The sequence below is a fragment of the Empidonax traillii genome, unplaced genomic scaffold (genome assembly GCF_003031625.1).
Source record: "Empidonax traillii isolate 1590-97213 ecotype Southwest subspecies unplaced genomic scaffold, ASM303162v1 scaffold24:size2376012, whole genome shotgun sequence".
NCBI lineage: Eukaryota > Metazoa > Chordata > Aves > Passeriformes > Tyrannidae > Empidonax > Empidonax traillii.
Window position 1 is genome coordinate 399213 of NW_020955217.1, and position 20243 is coordinate 419455.

The following is a 20243-nucleotide window of genomic DNA, read 5'->3' on the forward strand; positions in this document are numbered from 1 at the left end:
TTCCGGGGCACCGCGGGCGGTGCCGCCGCCGCCACCGCCCCTTCCGCCAGCGCCGCGGGAGCCGACGGGCGGCCGGGCCGGGCCGGGCGCGCAGGATGCTCCGGTCCCTCTGGAGTTTCCTGAAGCGGCACAAGAAGAAATGCCTCGTCCTCGGCACCTTCCTGGGCGGTGAGTGCCCGGGGGGCGGCAGCGATCGTGCGTGCGGGGTGGGAGGCGGGCGCGGTGCTGGCCTTGGGGACGGGGGGGCCTCCCCGCCGAGCGCTCCCGGATCCCGCCGGGGAGGCCCGCTCGGAGCCAGCGCTGAGCCCGGCGAGCACCCCGTGGCTGGGCGGGTCCCCCGCTGGCTGGGAAGGCTCTGTGCCCCTGGGCCACGGGAGCAGGGAGCTCCGGGGGGCGCGGAGCGGCCCCTGAGCCCGGCTGTGACACAGAAACGCTCCCACCGACCGCGGCCGGGAAAGCCCGGCGGGCAGCAGGACTTTCCCCCCAGGCAGAGAGGGGAATCTGCACGGCGTTCCTGAAGCCCTAGAAGACGGGAGTTCGGGCTGCCGGGGCGCTCTTACGTTGCTTCGAAACACGCAAGGCGTGGGTGACATTTGTGTTACTTTCTGTTTTACTTGTGCTTTTGGGATGGAGGCTGGAAGCCTCAACTTTCATATGTGACTTGTGCGTTGAGGTGAATTGTTAAAATGTCACGGATTCGCAGAATCGATTAGGTTGGAAAAGACCTCTTGACACCACCGTATCAACTAGACCATGACACTCAGTGCCACGTCCAGTTTTTTCTTAAACACCTCCAGTGACAGTGACTCCACCACCTCCCTGGGCAGCCCATTCCAATGTCTAATTGCTCTATCTGTGAAGAAATTCCTCCTAATTTCTAAACTAGACCTCCCGTGGCACAGCTTATGACCATGTCCTCTTGTCATATGGCTGGTTGCCTGGGAGAAGAGGCCCATCCCCATCTGGCTACAACCTCCTTTCAGGTAGTTGTAGAGAGTGATAAGATCTCCCATGAGCCTTCTCTTCTTAGGCTAAAGAACCCCAACTCCCTCAACTGCTCCTTGTAGAATATACACTCAACCCTTTATCAGCTTTGTTGCCCCTCTCTGGACAAATGTAGACTGGCTGCAGACACAAAACTTTCATGGAGAGAATTTGTGTTAATTTTTCAAGCAGTTTTTTCTTCCTTAAAACTTTTGTCTAACCCATAGTGTGGTCATGGTCTAGTAAGGTCCACCTTTCCTTGGAGTTATTATGGGATTGGTTTTAGTTGGATTTAAAAGAGCACATTGGATCTTTCTGTTTAATGATAAAGTGCATAGCTGTGCAGTGGAGATTAGGTGCTTCTTAAAAGGTACAGCTATGTCTTTGCACACTCAGTCATCAGATGTACTTATATCTGATGTAAATGAACAAAGAATTACATTTTACACAGATGCTAAGGAATGTTTCTGTTTGTTTATACCCATTAGAACTTGCCTGAACAGTTGAATATTCTGAGGGCTGTGGGGTTTTTGTAATATGTTCTGTCATATGTTCAGGTGATGTCCCCTGTGAAGGTGAGTTGTATTTACTTCTGGCTTGCCTTGGTTTTTGTGTCCTCCACATCCTTTCATCATTAACTCCTTCTGCGTTTTTCCAAAGAGTGCCAATTAATGCGTGATAATAGGTTAGATGATGGTTACTGCAGTACTGGTCAGACTGCTTCTCCAGTTCACCCCATCACCTGCAGGTTTTGTGTTTACCACCACACTTACAGCCCACTATGTTAATAAACAGATTTACTTCAATACGCCCAGCTGTAACCCATAACCTGTTCCCCCTGTCTTTTACTGTCTGTCTGAGAGTGGTGAGTGGACAAGTGGGAAGAGTAAAAACATCATTTGTCCCAGCTTCAATTAGTAAACATGGATCAATGTCCAAGGGGGAAAGCAGGTATTGGGGAGCTTGTGGCTCTTAGTAGTCCTGAAAATAGTAGCCTGAAATTCTAAATTCCTCATGTATAAGCAGCCTTCTGCCAGGCTGCAAAACAGGCTAAAATCCCTGAATTTGCAGCTTTTTCCTAATGTTGGGTGTTGTTTATGTGCAATTCAGTGTCACTTTCACTAAAGTGCTGCTGATTGGATGAAGTGAGCTTAAAAAAATAATAATCATGGACTAAAATAAAGTCATTTAAAGAATGACTAATCCCTAAACCCCCAAGATGCTCCTCCTCTAACAAGCATTTCAACTTCTAGCTGAAAATATTGAACTATGCTGTCATTTTCTGCAGCATGGATCAAGCACAAGTTTTCTCAGGTCATGTAGTATTTGAGGACTCTGCAGAGAATTGCTTTTTTTTGTATTTGAGACTGAAGTAAATCGGGGCTTCTGCAAGTGGCTGAACATCATTAGCTGCCAGCAGCTGCAACTTGCACCATGGTATTTTAAGGCATCCTGGGCGATGGAGTGATGTCCTGCAGAGCACTGCATTACAGTTGCTCAGCAGCTGAATCTGGAGTGCTTTGGCCATCTACCTATTAGTTATGGATCAGACCTTAAAATAACTCCAGGAGCTATGGCAATGCCATCACCAATAATCAGAACCCTGAGATCTGCAGTGGACTCTCCTCCAGAAAATACTGCCAAATCTTGAAAGGTAGAATGCAACTTTACATGCTGCTTTGATTTGAGAACAGAATATTTGGAAGTGGCTCGATGGTTTAAGAAAAGCTTCCAGATCTGCTGATTTAATACCAGAGCCTGGAATCTACTGCTGTCTGGTGTTTGGTTTCTTTTTAAGAGCTACAGGTGCATCATCTGGGAAGAAGGATGTAACAAGGAAAATGGGACATCACAAGATTTAATGATTTTAAGTCTTTAGCTGGCACATGATCTGAGATTAATGTGAATATTTAATGATTCATTAGACCCTACAGCAGAGTCTCTGTGTTATTACTGATACAGGGTTGTATCAGTGTTGTGTTACTGAAGCATCAGTGCACCAAAGTTGAGTTGGTTTGAAGTTTTCCTCTTTTTTATCAAGGTGGATTCCTTATGTGTTATCAGTAGCTGTCATTCTTAGTGTAATTTCTATCAATCCCAACACTACAACATACTTTCCTACTTATGAAGGTGCAAACCTCACAAAATAAGAGCTCAAATTGAGGGGGAAAAGCAACTGAAAAATAGGTGTCACCTTCCCCTAATCAGAGAGTGGGGTTGAAAAGACCCCAACTTAGCAAAGACTCTGTGCAAACCCTATCTTTCAGAAGTTGTTCTTTTAACAGTACAAAATAGATTGCACACTGAAAAGACATATCTCTTCAATCAAGCGAAATCTAGTGGTCTGGGATCAAACCCACTAGAAATAGGTAAAGTAGAGAGAGTGAGCTGGCATGATGGAGCTGCAAGGACACATTCGTTACACTAGTTCTGGTGGGATAGGTAGGTTAAAGTAGTTTTTATCTTAGTGCTCAGTGTACAAGGTAGATTTCAGTGGATATTACAAAATGATTCACCATTAAAATTCTATTGCTGCAGTAGAAGAACAAGTTCAGGGTGTGTCTGCAATGTATGGTTCAGATTTCAGTGGTGAATTAATTATTGCTGAATTTCATGTGTTGCAACCTTTGGCTTGCAGAAAGAGCATTTCAGTTCAGAAGTTTGTCTGCTTAGCAGAGAAAGTTGGCTTGGTTTGTGAGTGAGCACAGGGGCATCAAATATGTTTTGGTGGGACTCAGTGCTATCAGGAGAATAGGGCTTTAGTGCCTGCGGATTTTAAAGATGGTTTTCAACCATAAGAGGACAGTTGTATGTCAGCTGATGCACGGCTTCCTTAAACATAAGGATGAACCACAACTTATAAAGCTGTCTGTGTCCTGGAAGGATGCAGGTTTATGTGTGTCAGCACAATTTCTACATAATAAAATTCTTAAAACTGAAAATTTCACCTTTTTTTCTGAGGTAAGTATGGCGGTGAGGGCAAAGGTTACATAGGGTTGTAAATAGGTTTCCTTAACACTTGATGCCTCCTAGTTACCTTCTCACCCTTCTGCTCACCCCTCCATTCCACCTGTGAAGAAAGGAAAGGGCTGAGGGGGAGGGAAGTCATAATTTAGGTGATGTGAGAAATATCCTACCTCTTTGGGGCTACTAGCAGAAACATGTAAGAGCCTGCAAATTTTATAAACTACTTGTGTTACTTACATTTACATGGGAAGAGACTATACAGTGCTACAGCCAAAGAGAGCTACGGAGACAAATTAGCACACATTTATCTGAAATCTAAGTGTTACTTCCACAGGATATGGGTACTGTAGACCCCAGGGTACTCCTGCTGTTGTAGGACAGTGTTGTGGTTTAACCCCAGCCAGCAGCTAAAGCATCACAGAGCCACTTGCTCACCCCCCCACCCCCTCCACAACCTCTCCAGTGGGATGAAGGGGAGAATCAGAACTGATTGATGCCCAACAGTCCCTGGGCAGTGCCTTCCCCCTTAGCCTTCATCCTTGTTTTATTGCTGAACAGGACATCCTGTGATGAAGGTATCCCTTTGGTCTGCTGGGGTCAGTTGTGTCCCCTCCCGACTCCTTGTGCACCCGCAGCCTGCACCCTGGTGGGGCGGTGTGAGAGGCAGAAAAGGCCTGGACACTGTGCAAGCGCTGCTCATCAGTAACAAAAACATGTCTCTATTACCAACACTGTTCCCAGCACCAGTCCAAAACACAGCCCCGTACCAGCTACTATGAAGAAAATTAACTCCACCCTAATCAAATCCAGCACAGACAGCCAGTACAAATATAAATACATTTCACTTTGTAGATCAGTTTTAAAGCAGTATAAATTGCAGTTTGAGATCCTTACTGAGGTTCCTGTACTTAACATCAGGTGATGTACTCCTAGTTTGTTCCACTCATCTGTTTCTGATCTCTCCGAATCAGAAGCGTTTGGACTATAGTCTTTTGTATAGTTCCCATTTTGATGAAGGTAGAAAACGGTTTACGGAGGAATTATCTATTGGGCAGTCTCATGATTTCTGAATTTTCTTAGTTCCTGGTTTTGTATGAAACATAAGGGAGAGATTCAGTGTGACGTTCCACGTATACAACAATTTAGCTAATTATAAATCTTGTTGCTGCCACTTTTTGCAGACCTCCTATCACATACCAAGAGGTAAAACTGAGTTATATTAGCTGTCATAAAATGGTGGTGTTTGCTTTGCTTGTTTATAACAAGAGAGACTTTCAAAATGTCAGTTTAGTTTCTGACAGGTTTGTTAGCTGATTTGACATTATGGCAGTTCTTGGGATGTGGCTTTCTTTGGTCCTGCTTCCAACTCCAGGTTGGAACATCCACGACGTTTTCGTGTGATGCATTCATTTTGGACTTCTTAGAAGTCTGTGTTATTTTCAAGTCTTAATTAATGCTACATGTGTTAACATAGATACACATGGTTGTTTTAAAATAAATTGTGAACACACATGAGACCAACTCCCAGGTTGGCAGCTTCTTGAAATATCCCATAAGTCAAATCTGCAGAGGCTCCACTGCAGTCCTCAGGCACAAGTGACTAGTGGGCAGAAGTTCATTGTCATAACTGAGACTTGAATTTCCCAAGTGAGGTGGTGTGTCCTCCAGGCAACTTAGAGGCACCTACAAGCCATGCAGGTAACAGAGTCTGTCAGTCTGCTGCTGACAGCCAAACTCCAAACTTATTATTGTTCATTGGTTTTGCTTCAGCTGTGTGGATGGTGCAACTTTTACCTTGGTTAAACTCTAAAGCATTGCATTCCCAAAGATGAGGGTGATACCAGATAAGCAACATCTGTTAGCAGTGGGTTAAAGTTATGGCTTAGCTCAGGAAAGAAAGGGAGAAATAAGATGATTAGTAGCTGGTGTTGCATTGGTTTAGACAAGTGTTTTTTTTCTGGAAACTCCTTTAAACCTGGATGACTGCTACTGCAACTTTAAACCCTCACGAGGCACAGCAGTTATTACTAAAGAGAAGTCACTCAGCTTTAACAGTGAAGTATTAAGAAATTAGCTGTCTCAATCTTAAGCTGCTGCTCCAGCATATCACTCAAGGGTATGCACATAATTCTTTTTGATCTGTTTACATGTCTGCCTATGTCCTGTCTACATTCAGGAAGGGTCTTTATTTATACTTCTGACTTTTCTGCCACAAAACCTGGAGTTAAAAGGATTTATTTTGAGGTGAGAGAAAGTAAGCAAAAGTAGTCATTTAAACAAATGACTCTGTGTTAATGTAATGTGAAAAATGTGGTGGGCTAAAATGATTGGAAAAAATCTTGTGTTAAAAAATCATTTGCTAATGCTAAAAAATTGTTTCTATTTCATTATGTTAGTTGAAAAAAAAATCAGTACCCCGGTAGTTGTTTTCTAAATAGATATTCTTGGCAGGAATCGGTAATTTTTTAGAGAAAAATAATCTAATTGTTATTTATGAAGTCTCATTATGGTCAACAATTTAGTGGTCAAATCACATTTTTTGTATATGGACTCATAATATTAAAGTTTGCATCTGATGGAGTATTCCACATGGCAAATGGTCATTCTGCCTAAACACTGAAGCAAGAGAGAGACTTATCAATTTCTATTTTATGAGGCTTTTGGGAAATAAATGGAAATGACTGTGGTTGTTCCAAACTGGTCTGGCTTGTAGTTGCCTGTTAGGAAACATAATGCTAGTATGAATAGCTGGACTTGGTAGCACAAAGTTGAAAAACCTTTCAAAATACTGATGATAGTTTTGGAGAACATTTTGAAAGGTTTTAATGACCTAAAAAATGTAGCTGAATTCAAAAGCTTGGGGAGTTTGGGCTTGGGGTTTTTTGAATTATTTTTTAGTTTTTGTACATTTGGTTTTTAAAAATAATTTTGAAACTTTTAGCATTCAACTGTTTGAATGTTCAGATATTAACTTCTAAATGTGAAAATTGAAATTTGTGACTGTATGTTTAGAAAGTACTTTGTGGGAAAAAATAAGTAAAGACTTGATTTGTTTTTCAGGTTTCTCCTGCGTATCGTTATTGACCTAACAGATTTGGAGCTGACTCTCTGTAGAGGAGTTTCAGTAGTTGAGAGTATTGCTCCACAGCAGACAGAAGATGATAAACTTGTACAATAGTCTTTTCTCCTTGTGTTACTTCCTCCCTTATCTCTGTCCCACCTCCAGCTCTCTCATGAGAGACCATGGGAGGCACTTTCTACACCTAAATAGGTAACTGCTGCTGCCAGTGCATACAGGAGGCAGCAGGTGAGCTGGACACACAGAAGGTGTTGTAAGAAGCCCCAGGTGGAGGGTGAGAAATCAATGCAAAGCAGCTTACAGTGGGCAAAAGTGCTGAGGATAAGCCTAGAAGATGTAGTGGTATCTTGAAAAGCTTGGAAAGTGGGGCAAAGATGAAGAGGGCTGCAGGCAGCCTGGAGAGATCTCCGAACCTCTGGTGGTGTGGGACATGTAGTTGGGGGGAACTTCAAGGGGATGTATGTTGGGAGAGGAGAAAATGTAGAATGAAGATTTTTGGTTGGTCTTTGCGGAAATGGAGATTTATAGTGAGAGGGATGAGGGATGGTCAGATCCTCAGGAGTGGAGCTGGAAACCGGGAACTTGGTGAAAAAGAAAAGCCACAGTCAAGCCCCATTGGAGCTAAGGTGCTTCCTACGGAAGTTTCAGGACCGAATGAAGGAAGTGTTGCTCTGTAGCATTTTTCTCCTACGTGATTCTTAAGATTTGAGTTTTATCTCTCCCTCGTGCTAATTTTTAATCTCCAGACCTGCATTCCTGTTTTTTTTCTCTATTCTTTTTTTGTTACCCTACATTTTCTTTCATTTTGTTTCAGTCTCTTCAGTACTAGTTGTTCACATTGCAGCAGTACCAAAAATGTCTTCTGTGAATGGCAAGATATCTCCTCTCGGCAAAGTTTCTTATACCGCTTCAAGTCATTACCCCTGAAATTTTAATTAATTTTGAAAACATTATTTCTGATATTACTTTGTCAATCATTATTAAAATACCCAAAACCCACATATCCAAAAAAACTCCATTATGCACCCTTATGGTTTAAAATCAAAATAAAAGGGTTGAAGGGACCTTTCTCACTTTTTTAAAGCAACTTTTGAGTATTTCTCTGTAGGAGTCTATTTATTGGGAAAATATGGGCAGAAGAAAATCAGAGAAATCCAAGAACGAGAGGCAGCTGAATACATTGCCCAAGCACGAAGACAGTATCATTTTGAAAGTAATCAGAGGACGTGCAATATGACAGGTAAGAAAAGGAAATAGTTACTCTTCTTGGTAGGTAGGATTAATTGGGGGTACATGCTACATATTGTCAGGATGGAAGAAAAACAGAAATGTAGGTGAATTCAAAATCTTCAGTATTGGTGCATAAATAGAGTTGTTTTGCATAACAAAAAGACTGAAGAACAGAGGATTGAAGGGGTTTTAGGGGACATCTGAACCCTTTATCCATCTATAATCATACAAGTATACATGACCAATTTTTGGTCACTTCGAGACCCTTTTTCCTTAAACTGCGTGTCATACTGAATTATGAAGCAACATCCAGATTCAAACAATACTGAATTTACAGAAGAATTATTGTATCTATTTTAGCACATTGTTATAGCACATGCATAGCTGGCATGAACTTGTGGGTAAATGTTATTTACAAATAAGAATCACATCAGTCCTACACAGTTAAAAGATACCTGACTAGGTGGGGAGCAAAAAGTGAAAGAATTTTTCTTACAGTACTGGGCTTAGGATTTTTGGAGACGAGGTGGCAGAGTAGAGTTTAACAAGCTCCTTGTCGTTCTTGTAAATGCAGGCCATTTTTAGAAAACAAATTGGGTGGCATTTTCTTTTTCTGTTGAAATTTTTAATGGCTTCTTGGGTGGCTGTAAGTGCTTTCTGTGCACTGTGTTTACCCTGACCAGTTGGTATTTCATTTTCATCTTTTCTATTTTGTACTGCTGAGATTGATTTTGCTGCAAGGACTGAGTTTTTCTATGCCCTTCTTTGTACAAAGTATCTTCTCTCTGGCAGCATGCATTCCTGACAAGATTTTTCATACTTTGTTCTTATTATCTATTGTGTTTTCTGTTTCCTGTTCCCATCATATAGCAGCAGATCGGACATCATTCTGAAAGTAAAGGATTTTTTTCACACCAGGTTTCTTTCATTTGAAACATACCTTTCCCTGGTTCTCTTGTTGGAAAAAAACAAACCTCAGATACTTTACTTCTCACTTGGAGAAATGCAGCAGCTAGGTGTTCATCAGATTTTCTTCTGGGGAGTTGAAGGCAGGATGATGTACGTGTAGGATTTGAGTGGACATTTGCAGATAGGGACAATAAAAACATGTGACAGTAAGGGCAGCGTTGTCTCTGAGCTCGTAAGAGGCACAGAAGTTGTTATTGCACCTCTGAGTGCTCCCAGGGTTTCCTATTTTACTTGTCCTCCCAGCTTTGCCTGTTGAGCAATGGGACGTATATTGTGTAGCATCTATTGAGTATGAGATGAGGATAGGTTTATGATGTTTGGAATTTTTTTTTTATGTTGATGGATTTTGTTGTTTACTTGCTTTTTTTTCTTTTGATAACAGTTCTGTCAATGCTTCCAACATTGAGGGATGCCTTAATGCATCAATTAAACTCTGAGAGTCTCACATCTCTACTTAAAAATAGGTAAGACTATTTTAATTGTGTTAAACTGCACTTGTTTTGATCACGAGTTTTTGTCAAATTATGTAGAGATCATGCAGGATTTTGGTTCTCTATCCCATGAAGTCCCTAGTCTTAAAGTATTTCAAAATCACTGTGTAAATATTGTGTCATGTTAGATGTGTTTTGATAGGCATGGCTGGCGTTTTCTGAACATTACAAGAACTTATTCTTCCTTTAAGGTGTTGCAGAGAGAGACATGTCTTTTGTTGGAATGCTTTTAAGATACATGGATAAAAGTACTTAGAGGATCTAGTCCTCTCTCAAACAGGAGAGAGTATCTTGAGTGAGTTGTTGATGTTGTGTTTGTAAAGATGTTTATGTAATCTTATCAAGTTCAGACGTGAGTAGAAGTGGAAAGTATCCAAGATGAGATTGGAAATGGATGTAAGCAATGAGAAGTAATTTTCTTTCCCCCACACCTTTTTTTTTTAACGTAGAACAAATGGGGGCATGTAATACATTAAGAGAAATGCTGCCCTATCAGAAAAAAACCCTGAATTTCCTTATTACTGCAGGAACAAATTGCCTATTTTTAAATACATGAAGTGCATAATAGTGTACCTTAAACGTAAACTGCTTGTCATCTGGCACAGGGTAAAATTGTTAATGTAGGCAGTTAACACAGGGCTTCTGACTCACTCAAGACTGTCTTTCTAGTTTACCTCCCACTAGTTTATTTATGTAGCTATAACTTCAGCTGTCCAGCATTTAATAGGTTACAAATTCAGTCACTTTTTGTCAGTCAAAGAACTCCCACAACAGGGCAACAGAATGAGATATTTAAAGGGGAAGTTGCAGCATGAACAATGTTTTTATAATAAATTATCTGAGAATTTGGAACTGAATAGTATTTACTCCAAACAACAAGAAATTAGGAAAAGTTAGTTTTAACGGAAAAAATCATAATAAGTCTTACTCAAGATAAAAATTAGAATGAACAAAAGAGCTTGTGGATCACCAGATATGTCATCTGGACTGTGTAGCAAAATAGTCAACAACAGTTAGTTTGTTCTCTGTAGCAAGCATTCCTTTATCAAAATATACCTAACTTGTTTGACTAGCTGAAACAGTTGATGGGTACATTGACACACATCTTAATTCCAGCAATCCCAGTGAAAATAGAGATTAGACTTTTTTATTATGCATTTTGAAAACAAATTTTTTTTTAGATACTGGTTACATGAAATATTCTATAAGCATGGACGTTCATTTAGAGTGTATCTTAGAGTGGAGTTTGTGTCTCAGTGCTTCCAATTTTTACTCACACTTCTAGTTTTAACCAGATGCTTGGACTTCCCTGTGAAAACATAGAGAAAGGGTTGGGATGACAGATGACAGAATCAGCCAGCAAGGCTGACTCCATTTCAAAGCTTTTTGTTTCTGTAGCAAGCAATGGCTTTCCAAATCAATAAATGTGAAATAAAAGTTGAGTTTTGAGTAGCAGCTGAATCTTAGCAAATTGCAGGAGATGAAGACCGAAAAATTAATTTCCACTCTTAGGCTTAACGCTTGCAGACCTAAACTGTTACCAGGCTGCTGCCTTATGTTGTGAGGAGAACTTTTGTGATCATGAGCTCAGAAAAATGTTTTGATGTAATAGGTGCAAATGTAGTTGGCTGACGTTGATGTTTTGGCTTCTCTTTATCTCTTCAGTCGGCATGAAAAACTTTCCCTTCATAAGAAACAAATATGTCTTTAAGTCCTGTTATGTTTTATCTACAGAAATATTATTATATTTTTTTTATAGTTCTTCCTTTGTTTTGCTTTGGAATAGCTTTAAAAAATTTGCATATAATAGCTTGTCTATAAATTGCTTTTGTATGTGCTGTGGATCGTTGTATCTATTGCAGCTGTTGTTTATATAACTGTCTGGTTTTTTGAGTTGTAGATGCAACAGTTTATTATAACAATTCATTTGCATTATTTCATAGCAGTGAACTTAAAAATGCATTGTTTATGTAAGTGATATAGGGGTCAAACTGATACCAAAGTGCCTGTAAAGAGAAGTGATTTCTGGTGAAAAATGTAATTTTCTTTTTATAAACTAGGTTACTGTAAAGTCTAGGTTAATTTGAACTCTCAGTCCCAAATATTTGAACATTAATTCTGATCCTAAGAAATTACCAAATGTTTCCCTAAGTGACTTTTACAATATATATCTCCCATGATAAACACACCATCCTTTACTGACACCCATTCTTTACTGACAGTGCTTAACAGGTGAGAATATGGCTGATGAAAGTTTTGGATGGTTATCTGGCTCTTATCCCTGCTACTGCTGCTTGCTAAAATTACCTCTGGATAGTAGTTACAAATATGCCATGTACCTTAGGCAGTTCAGGTGTGTCTATGCAATCTACAGTCTTGCTTTTTTGACCACAGAATGTATAAAATTTTAGGTATTGGTCAGGTCAAAAAAGTGAACCTCAACCAAAGAAAAGAGGTTAACGTACATTTATGTGGATGGCACAAGATTTCTTTTCCACAGATGGTCATGATCTCTTTGTTTTTTGATGGTCAAATATAAACTTTAAACCCGCATCAGGCAATGGTAAATCTTAAGAGAAAGTAGTGTGATCCTGCACTTACTAACACACAGGCAGATAAAGTCCTGCTGAACTGAGTCTGCATTAAATATATAGAGAATCAAAGCCCCGGAAAAGACCACTTTGTGCCATCAGTGGGCTTTTTCTGATTGCTTAGTGTAGTAATTAAAAATTGATCATATAAGTGTGTAATTGATACGACTCCATTTATATGTTACGTTTTGGATATCTTTTTCTGTGTGTTGTTTATATACTGCCTTCTTGAATGAGCCAAATGGATGTAGACCTGAATCTGATAATTATGGTAGCTAAATGAGCTTGCCTTAGAGCACTGTTATTTCGTTTAACGTTATTTATTAATTTCCCAGGAAAATATACTTCTAAGTGTTTAATATTTCCATTTATTTTTCCCACAGGCCAGCAAACAAGTTAGAAATATGGGAGGATTTAAAGATAATAAGTAAGTGGAAATGAGAGATTACATCTGCATAATTATTTAGCTTAAATTTAGAATGTCTTTCACACCGTTTAAAAGGCACACTTTAAACTGGATTGTTGTTTCAGTAGGTATGAAAACAGTGTAACACACTACATGGCAAACCTCCTCCATGCCCTTCCTCCCAAGGGCTTCTCATGAAGGAACTTTTCTTAGCCCCAGGGGAAGTTAGAAGCTTGGACACCAAGGTGAAGAATGTTATTGCCCTTCGTGTTACTCTGCTCAAGAAAACTTTGTGAGACCTTTCTGTGTCATCACAGAAAAAACAAACTAGTTTTTCAGAAATTCTTCTCTGAACCTGATGGAAAATGTTAATCAGAAATGTAGGCCAGCCCTTACATGGTCAGCAGCTTCCTCCTTTTGAGCCTGTTGGAGAGAACCACCATAGCAGTGGTCATGAACCTCTTTGGGTCATCTTCTTTTTTTATTGTCTGATGGAAGCGGTGGAAGGGAAGGAAAAATAGTGGAGTCAGATACTTATCCTGTGAAATACCACAGTTTTTCCTTCCTTTTGTTTTTGTTTCTCTTTTTCACAAGGCCTTTACAGATCCTACAGATCCTACTTTTGATCTGACTCCTTTCTTTCTGCAGCTTTGCATTTATCCATATTTATTCATAAATAAATTAATTTAATTTTCTTTCATTAGATCCTAGCTGCTCCTGCCTTAGGTAACTTTTTTTTCAAGCTGCTGTTGTGCCTTGTGTGTCTTAATTGCGTGATGAGGGCTGCCATAGACTGTGTATTTCCTGACTTAATGAAGAAAAATTATTTGACAGTAGATATTTTTCTTCTGAAGCAAGTTGTATATTTTTTATTTTTCTCAAAATAACTTGAGTAGTGTGCAAAATGATATTAATACAAGACTTCAAATGGGAAACTCTAGATGTAACTCCAGCACATTAGACTCTTGACCATCTTGGGTATGTGTTGTGAAAATATGTGTTATGACAACCAGTGAGAGAAATGTGACTGTGTATTTTAAAATCATCAGCACTTCTTGAGTCTTGGAGAGCACTCTCTCTCCTTGGTTCACCCTTATTTCTTTGCCTTTGAAGTTACTTTGTTTTCTCTTTTCAAGGTTTCACAAGGAGCATCGTAGCCGTCTATAGTACCTGTATGCTGGTAGTTCTCCTGCGAGTCCAGTTGAATATTATTGGCGGTTACATCTACCTAGATAATGCTGCACTCTGCAAAAACGGCACAGTGAGTTTCTTGGTTTGTTTCAAAGGTGTAACTTCTTGGAAGTGAAAGGATTATTTGGTGAGAAATAAAAAAGGGCATAGCTTAGGAGTATCAGAATGAAACCGAGAGTTCTTACAAGAGTGGGAAATGTGGAAGCATTACTGCAAGTAAGATATATTGATGTCTTTTTGATACCCTCTAAATTTGGATGATTGGTGATACTGTTGCTTAACTAAATACTAGCAATATTGAAGAATGCCTTTTGTCTGCATTTCTCTTGCTTATTCATGTCTAAACATGCTTTAATTTTTTTGTGGAACAATAATACTGTGTGAATGATCCAAGATATGTATGCAAGTTTATGTAAATGCTTAGGTCTTTCTAGCACATACATTTATTCCCCCAGTTTAATTTTTCTAGGATTAAAGAAAATGGATGTTGTCTTTGAAATTTTGACTATTTTGTTTACCCCCAAAAGGCCATCTAAGTGTCTCTTGGTGGGGCCAAGCAAGGTAGAAGACTTGTTTTTTGTTTATATGTCTGTCACTGCTCAATAAAAATAGACTGATCCCACAGTAAGCAAGTACCCATTGTAGAGAGTGAGATCTGCAAATTGTTGGACGGCTTGTCTAAAAATAATGGATACAAACTTTGATTAGTTCTCATATGCTCCCCTGTGATAGCTCCTGCTGAGAGTCAAGGAACAGCACGTCAAGGCAGGTTTGAGAAAAGCTTTCATTAGGGAGGCCAGGGTTGACTAAGGTTGTGCTTCATTTTGTAAAACCTGAAAAAGCTTTTTTAGAAGGGCAAGATGAGTTTGGACTGGAAACACGTTTCCTTTCTGTTACTTTTTTCAATACAGAAGTTGGTTGACAGGGCCAATCTTAGGCACTCCACTGGAGCAAATTGAGATCCTGTCTCTCAGTTCCTCAAAGCTTCTTTTCTGTCAGATAAGCTTTTGTTAGGTTTCAGCATAAATAACATACTCCACTAGTTTTGATTTCTGGGGTGGTGGAGGGTCTATTTGCACCTACAATTTAGGTTTTTAAGAGACTTACCTTTATATGAGTGAAAATGAAAGACTTTTCTGGGCCACTGAAGATGGAAGATAGATCTGTGTAGGACTGAAGAAAATAATGCCAGAGGACTTATGAACGATCCAGGGGTTGACAGCAGGAACAGTCAGAAGCTACAGAGTTGCACCAGAGTGGGGAAATCCATCTGCTGCAGGGTATTATAAAGATTAAGCAAATTGGTTGCAGCTGGTTCAAAATGATTTCTGCATTGTTCTCTACTGTTGACATGTTACAGAACTGTTGTTTTTTCCCCACAGACACCACTAGCTCCCCCTGAAGTTCAGCAGCAATATTTATCGAGCATTCAGCACCTTTTAGGAGATGGTATGGTGCTTGTTATGGGCTTGTTATGGGCTAACTACACTTACAAAATTCTACTTTTTTCTAGACTTGAACAAATCATTAGAATAACTTCAACAATTTCTTCCCTCTAGGACTGACTGAGTTAATAACTATTGTTAAACAAGCTGTGCATAAAGTTTTTGGAAGGTAAGGCCCTGTGTTTCTCTGTGGTTAGCTTTTAGGTTTTATAGTGATGACTGTTCCCGAAGCAATGAGTTTTATGACAATAAATATAAAATGGGGTATATCAACTTTTTCAAAACCATGTTTTTATTATAGCAGGCTGCATGTGCCAGTACAAACCAAGGCAGTAGATTGGGGTCCTGTTACTTGTGAACATGTTATTGGTAGGAAGAGAAAGAATCATTATTCCTTTTGGAATCAACACTGTAGCCTTCTTCCTTTCCAGTATTTCCCTTAAGCACACCCTGTCACTTCTGGACCTGGAACAAAAATTTAAAGATATCAGGAAAGTAGTGGAACATAAAGATTCAGATCAGATTGCATCTTACTCTCCCTTATGTCATTATCTGATGCCAGATGAAGAAAACCCCTTGGCTAGCCAGGTACTTGTTTCAGTTTCTTTCATCTACCTTTTTTCATTCTGCATTTTTGTTTCTTTTTGGGGGTGAGGGAAGTCCTCTAGTGTGCCGTGGTGTCTGTGTCTCTTAATAAATGGTGGAGCCTCTTCCATCATAAATCAAGTGTCCTTATCTCTTTGTTTAGGCAAAGTTACATTTTCTTCAGATTTGGTTGAAAACAAGTGTCATGCTCAGAATGTCAGCTTTGTGCCCAGAAACACAGCCCAGTTACTGTTTTTAGGCTGTGGCCGAAGCTGTGACAGGGCTCAGCTTACCTCAGCCCTAAGCTACATTGTATCGCTTGCACTGCTGTACCGGCAAGGTTCATGGAGCACTGTAGCATCTTGGCTGATGCTCGGGATGGTGGTGTGCTGCCATCCTTTGTTGCTTCGGGCTGGAAGATGAACAGGAAGCCAAGAGAAGGGTGTATCTTACTGCAGCTGTAATATTAATTTCCTAAATTTTGTGAAGGTGTTTGTCTCTACCCACACCACAGGTTGGGGAAAACTCACTCTTCACTTGGTTTTACACTCATGTAAAGATTAAACACGGGCTTCAGTGTGTGACTGCACGCACTTACCATTTTAGCTTAAGCTGATATTCTGGGTTTATTTCAATTTTGAAGGTCAAAAGTGGAAAAATGCCTTGCCCAATTAGTCTGATACTTCCTGCTAGTACTATTTTTAGTAAAAAAAAAAAAAATCCTACAGTGACTATTTAAAACACAAATTACAAAGAATCTGGTTTATGACAATATTTTCTTTTAGATTTGACTTGTACATCTTGACTTTATTCCATTTCTATTTCCACTCTTATTCTCGTGGTTGCCAATGAAACTAACTAAACAGTGTCTGTCTTTGCTTTTTCTAGGCTTGTGGACTCACAGAAAGAGATATCGCTACAATTAAATTATTGAATGAAACTAGAGATATGCTAGAAAGGTATAGAGAAATAACCTGTATTCACATTAAACTCCTCACAACTATTGTTTATGTAAGACAATTACTTTCATATAAAAAGTTGTCAACTTTTCATTTGTGAAATGTGAGCATTTTGCATTAAATTTTTACATTCTAATGTAAAAATTTAATTACTACATTACTAATTGTAGGCTGGGATTTTCAAAATTTGGGAGCTCTGAAACTTATTTATAAGAAATAATCCTGCCTTAATGAAATAAACCAGGATGTCCTTCCCAGTCAGACCTCTTATCTCTTCCTCACCTGTTCTGTAGTTGTGCAGGAAAGAAGAGTACTTCTTTTCTGCCAAAGTAGGATAAATTGAGAGTAATTTTATTGGATTTACTTGATTTGATAAAGTGAACACTAGTATTGGCTTATTGGAATTTATTTTTAGTGCATGGTTTTGAGAGTGGTTGTATGTGTCCTTCTACCAGAGAGAGCTATCAAAGTGAGGCTTCTATAATAAACACGGGATATGAGGGAATTGAGAACAAGTGCCAAACTATTCTTACCATTTAGCTGCTAGGGATCTGGGGCATTTTAAGGGTAAATCCCTTCTATGTTATAACTCTGTAAGAAATAGAAGTGAGGAATGCTTTAGACTTATCTCGCTTTTAGGGTAGAGTTTGGGTTGTTGAAGGAGCTGGTCTTTGGTGAGGTGGCAATACTAATGGCATTTGTCTGGGTCATACATCCTCCCTGAGGGGAGGCATATCTGAGTCACTGAATACTTGCAAGGTTTTTTAGTTGGAAAAAATAAAACCCAGGATTCAAACCTTTTATTATTATTATTGTTATTATTATCATCATCATTATTATTCTTTATTTTTCAGTCCAGACTTCAGTACGGTTTTGAGCACATGTTTAAACAGAGGATTCAGTCGACTGCTGGACAATATGGCAGAGTTTTTTAGACCTACTGAAAAGGACCTCTCTCAGAATGGCTCTGTAAATAGGTAAATATTTCCTTCTGTTGTGGTTCTCATGTCACTAGTGTTTTGTGTTCATAGTGAATTCCAGAAAGCCTGTTGATTTTCCTGCCTTCTTGAAGCTCTCATGCTGGAAGTAATATTCTGCTTCTTGCTCTTCAAGAATCACTGCATTCTCCATGTTTTGTTCAGGTAGACAGCTAGGAGGATTTCATGGGTGGAAGGAAACAGGCAAGAGTATAGGTGAGGTACCTTTCCCACCATTACTTGCAGATCTAGAAGTAGAAATCAGATGACCTTACGTTCCACTTTTTGCCTGAACACTGTACTGGCAGACCGCCTTTGGCGTTAGGCGTTAGGTTACCCCACTGGTGGCAACTACTGGCAGATGTGCTGCTGTACCTCCCTGTGAGGCCAGGAGGAAGAGCCTTCCCCTGCAGCTCATGGGCCCTGCGTGCCCCATCCGCTGTCGCTTACTCTGGTTCTCAAGGAAGCTGGGTGGGCATTGCCGTGATCCTACAAATACAGGGAGCCAAAGCACCCACACAGCTCTAGGTTCTTTGCTGGTATGCTGATAAAATATAGTAACACTCGGGATTTTCTACATATTCCCAGGCACTTCTATCACCTGTCTGCATACACACACATGTAAAGACTCTGCCTAAACCATAATTCGCTTGTGTGAGAAGAAAGTATGAAACACTATATAATAAGAAGACCAACTGAAATCAGCTTTGGTACTTCTGTATATTAAATGAAAGGCTTGACAAGGAAAAAAACCCCTTTCATTTAGTTTGCAGTCTTGCAATTCTTACTTTTTAAGTAGTAATTACTTAAAATTCTAATAACCACAGTTTAGTGGTTTTACCAATGTCAGAGCAGGTCTAGGTCAATATTTTTTGTTTTTTTCTAGTCTTTCCAGTGTCAGTCTTCCTTTAGCCAAGATAATTCCAATAATAAATGGGCAGATCCATTCAGTATGCAGTGAAACGCCCAGTCACTTTGTTCAGGTAAGAATCTTCCTTATTTACAATATTTCAAGTAAAATTTTGAAATTATTGTTGTATATTTCTTTTAAATAAATGCATTCTCTTTACTTTCACTGGCTTTTAGAAAATCTGAAACAACTGGCATAAAAAAAATTTTGTGCATTTGTGTCTTTGAAAAATTTGCTGTTTTTGTAGAACTTCTTCCTTCTGCTGAACTGTGCAGATGCATAGACAGGTCTCTTGACTTGGTTCAATTTGCAGTTCTGCCCAAAAACCTTTCTAAAGCAAGAAATTTGAGTAACATCTCTGTGGAGGCACCAGGTGTTTTTCTCATGATGAATTCTGTACTGAAGGAAAACCAGAATGGCACTGGATGTGTTCAGTTAAGCAAATTTATTTTTTACATTTCTTCCAGGACCTGTTGATGATGGAACAAGTGAAAGATTTTGCTGCTAATGTTTATGAAGCTTTTAGTACCCCTCAGCAACTGGAGAAATGACTCGCACACTTTTAGGAATAGATGGTGTATTTATAACAAATCCCTTGCAACTACTGATGAGACTTGGGTTAATTTTATAATGCTGTAGGAGTGGCAGACCAGCAGAAAGAACACTCTGAGAAAAGTGGGAGTAAGCCCATCTTTGTTCTAATAGAATTATGTTTCAAGCACCCATTAAAAATATTCTTGTTGAAAGAATCATTGTATGTAAAGACTTTTCTATTAAAAAAGTGGTTAAATTCCTCCGTATTTAATTTGATTATTTTTATTTCATCTAAAAGGCATCTGGTGGCAGTATTACAGCAGGTTACTAAAAAACCCATTTGTTTGCCCTGGAGTGTGTAAGTTTTGGAAAGAACTAATGATAGTGATCTAAGAATAACACAGAGTAGCAGAATGAAGTAATGCTTTTTGCTTCTTCTCCCCTCAAATTTTTCTTTTTATAAAGAAAATTTTTTTCACTTAACTTTACAAACATTATTCCAAAGTCTCTTGTTCTTCAGAAGGCCTTTGCCAACAGATGCACGCTCCTCTTGAATGAGCTGGGGGCATGCTCTCTGTTACTTAATACTAAAGGAATGTGGGTTTTTAGATGTTCTCTTGTTTATGCTGTTCAAACAGCTACACTGTACACATTACTTGTAAATATTTTATCTTAATTTGTATTAATTTTGAGCCCAATTGTCTGTATTGTAATAAAATATTTTAATGTAAAATTTTTGTGTGTATTAACATTACTAGCAGGAAAGGGAATAACCAAATTTGGCACACCGCTCAAAATTCTGACATCGCTGAAAGAATAAATTTAACTTACACAGTAATAATTTTGCACTCAGCGACATTACTCAGGAAAAATAAACCTTCAGTCTCTACACTGAAGCAGAAACAATTATTGCCTTTTGTTGTCC

At 39.3% G+C, this 20243-nt stretch overlaps 1 protein-coding gene across 1 annotated transcript; it reads left to right on the plus strand.

Moving 5' to 3' along the window:
* Positions 1–46: 46 nt before the first annotated feature.
* PEX3 (peroxisomal biogenesis factor 3) lies at positions 47–20051 on the plus strand. The gene is made up of 12 exons (XM_027904448.1): positions 47–168; positions 8139–8270; positions 9612–9693; positions 12695–12738; positions 13854–13978; positions 15291–15357; positions 15468–15522; positions 15785–15941; positions 16827–16897; positions 17752–17874; positions 18761–18857; positions 19252–20051. Exons 1-12 carry the CDS (start codon positions 96–98, stop codon positions 19333–19335), a joined length of 1110 nt encoding a protein of 369 aa, XP_027760249.1. The 5' UTR covers positions 47–95; the 3' UTR covers positions 19336–20051.
* The last annotated feature ends 192 nt before the right edge of the window (positions 20052–20243 follow it).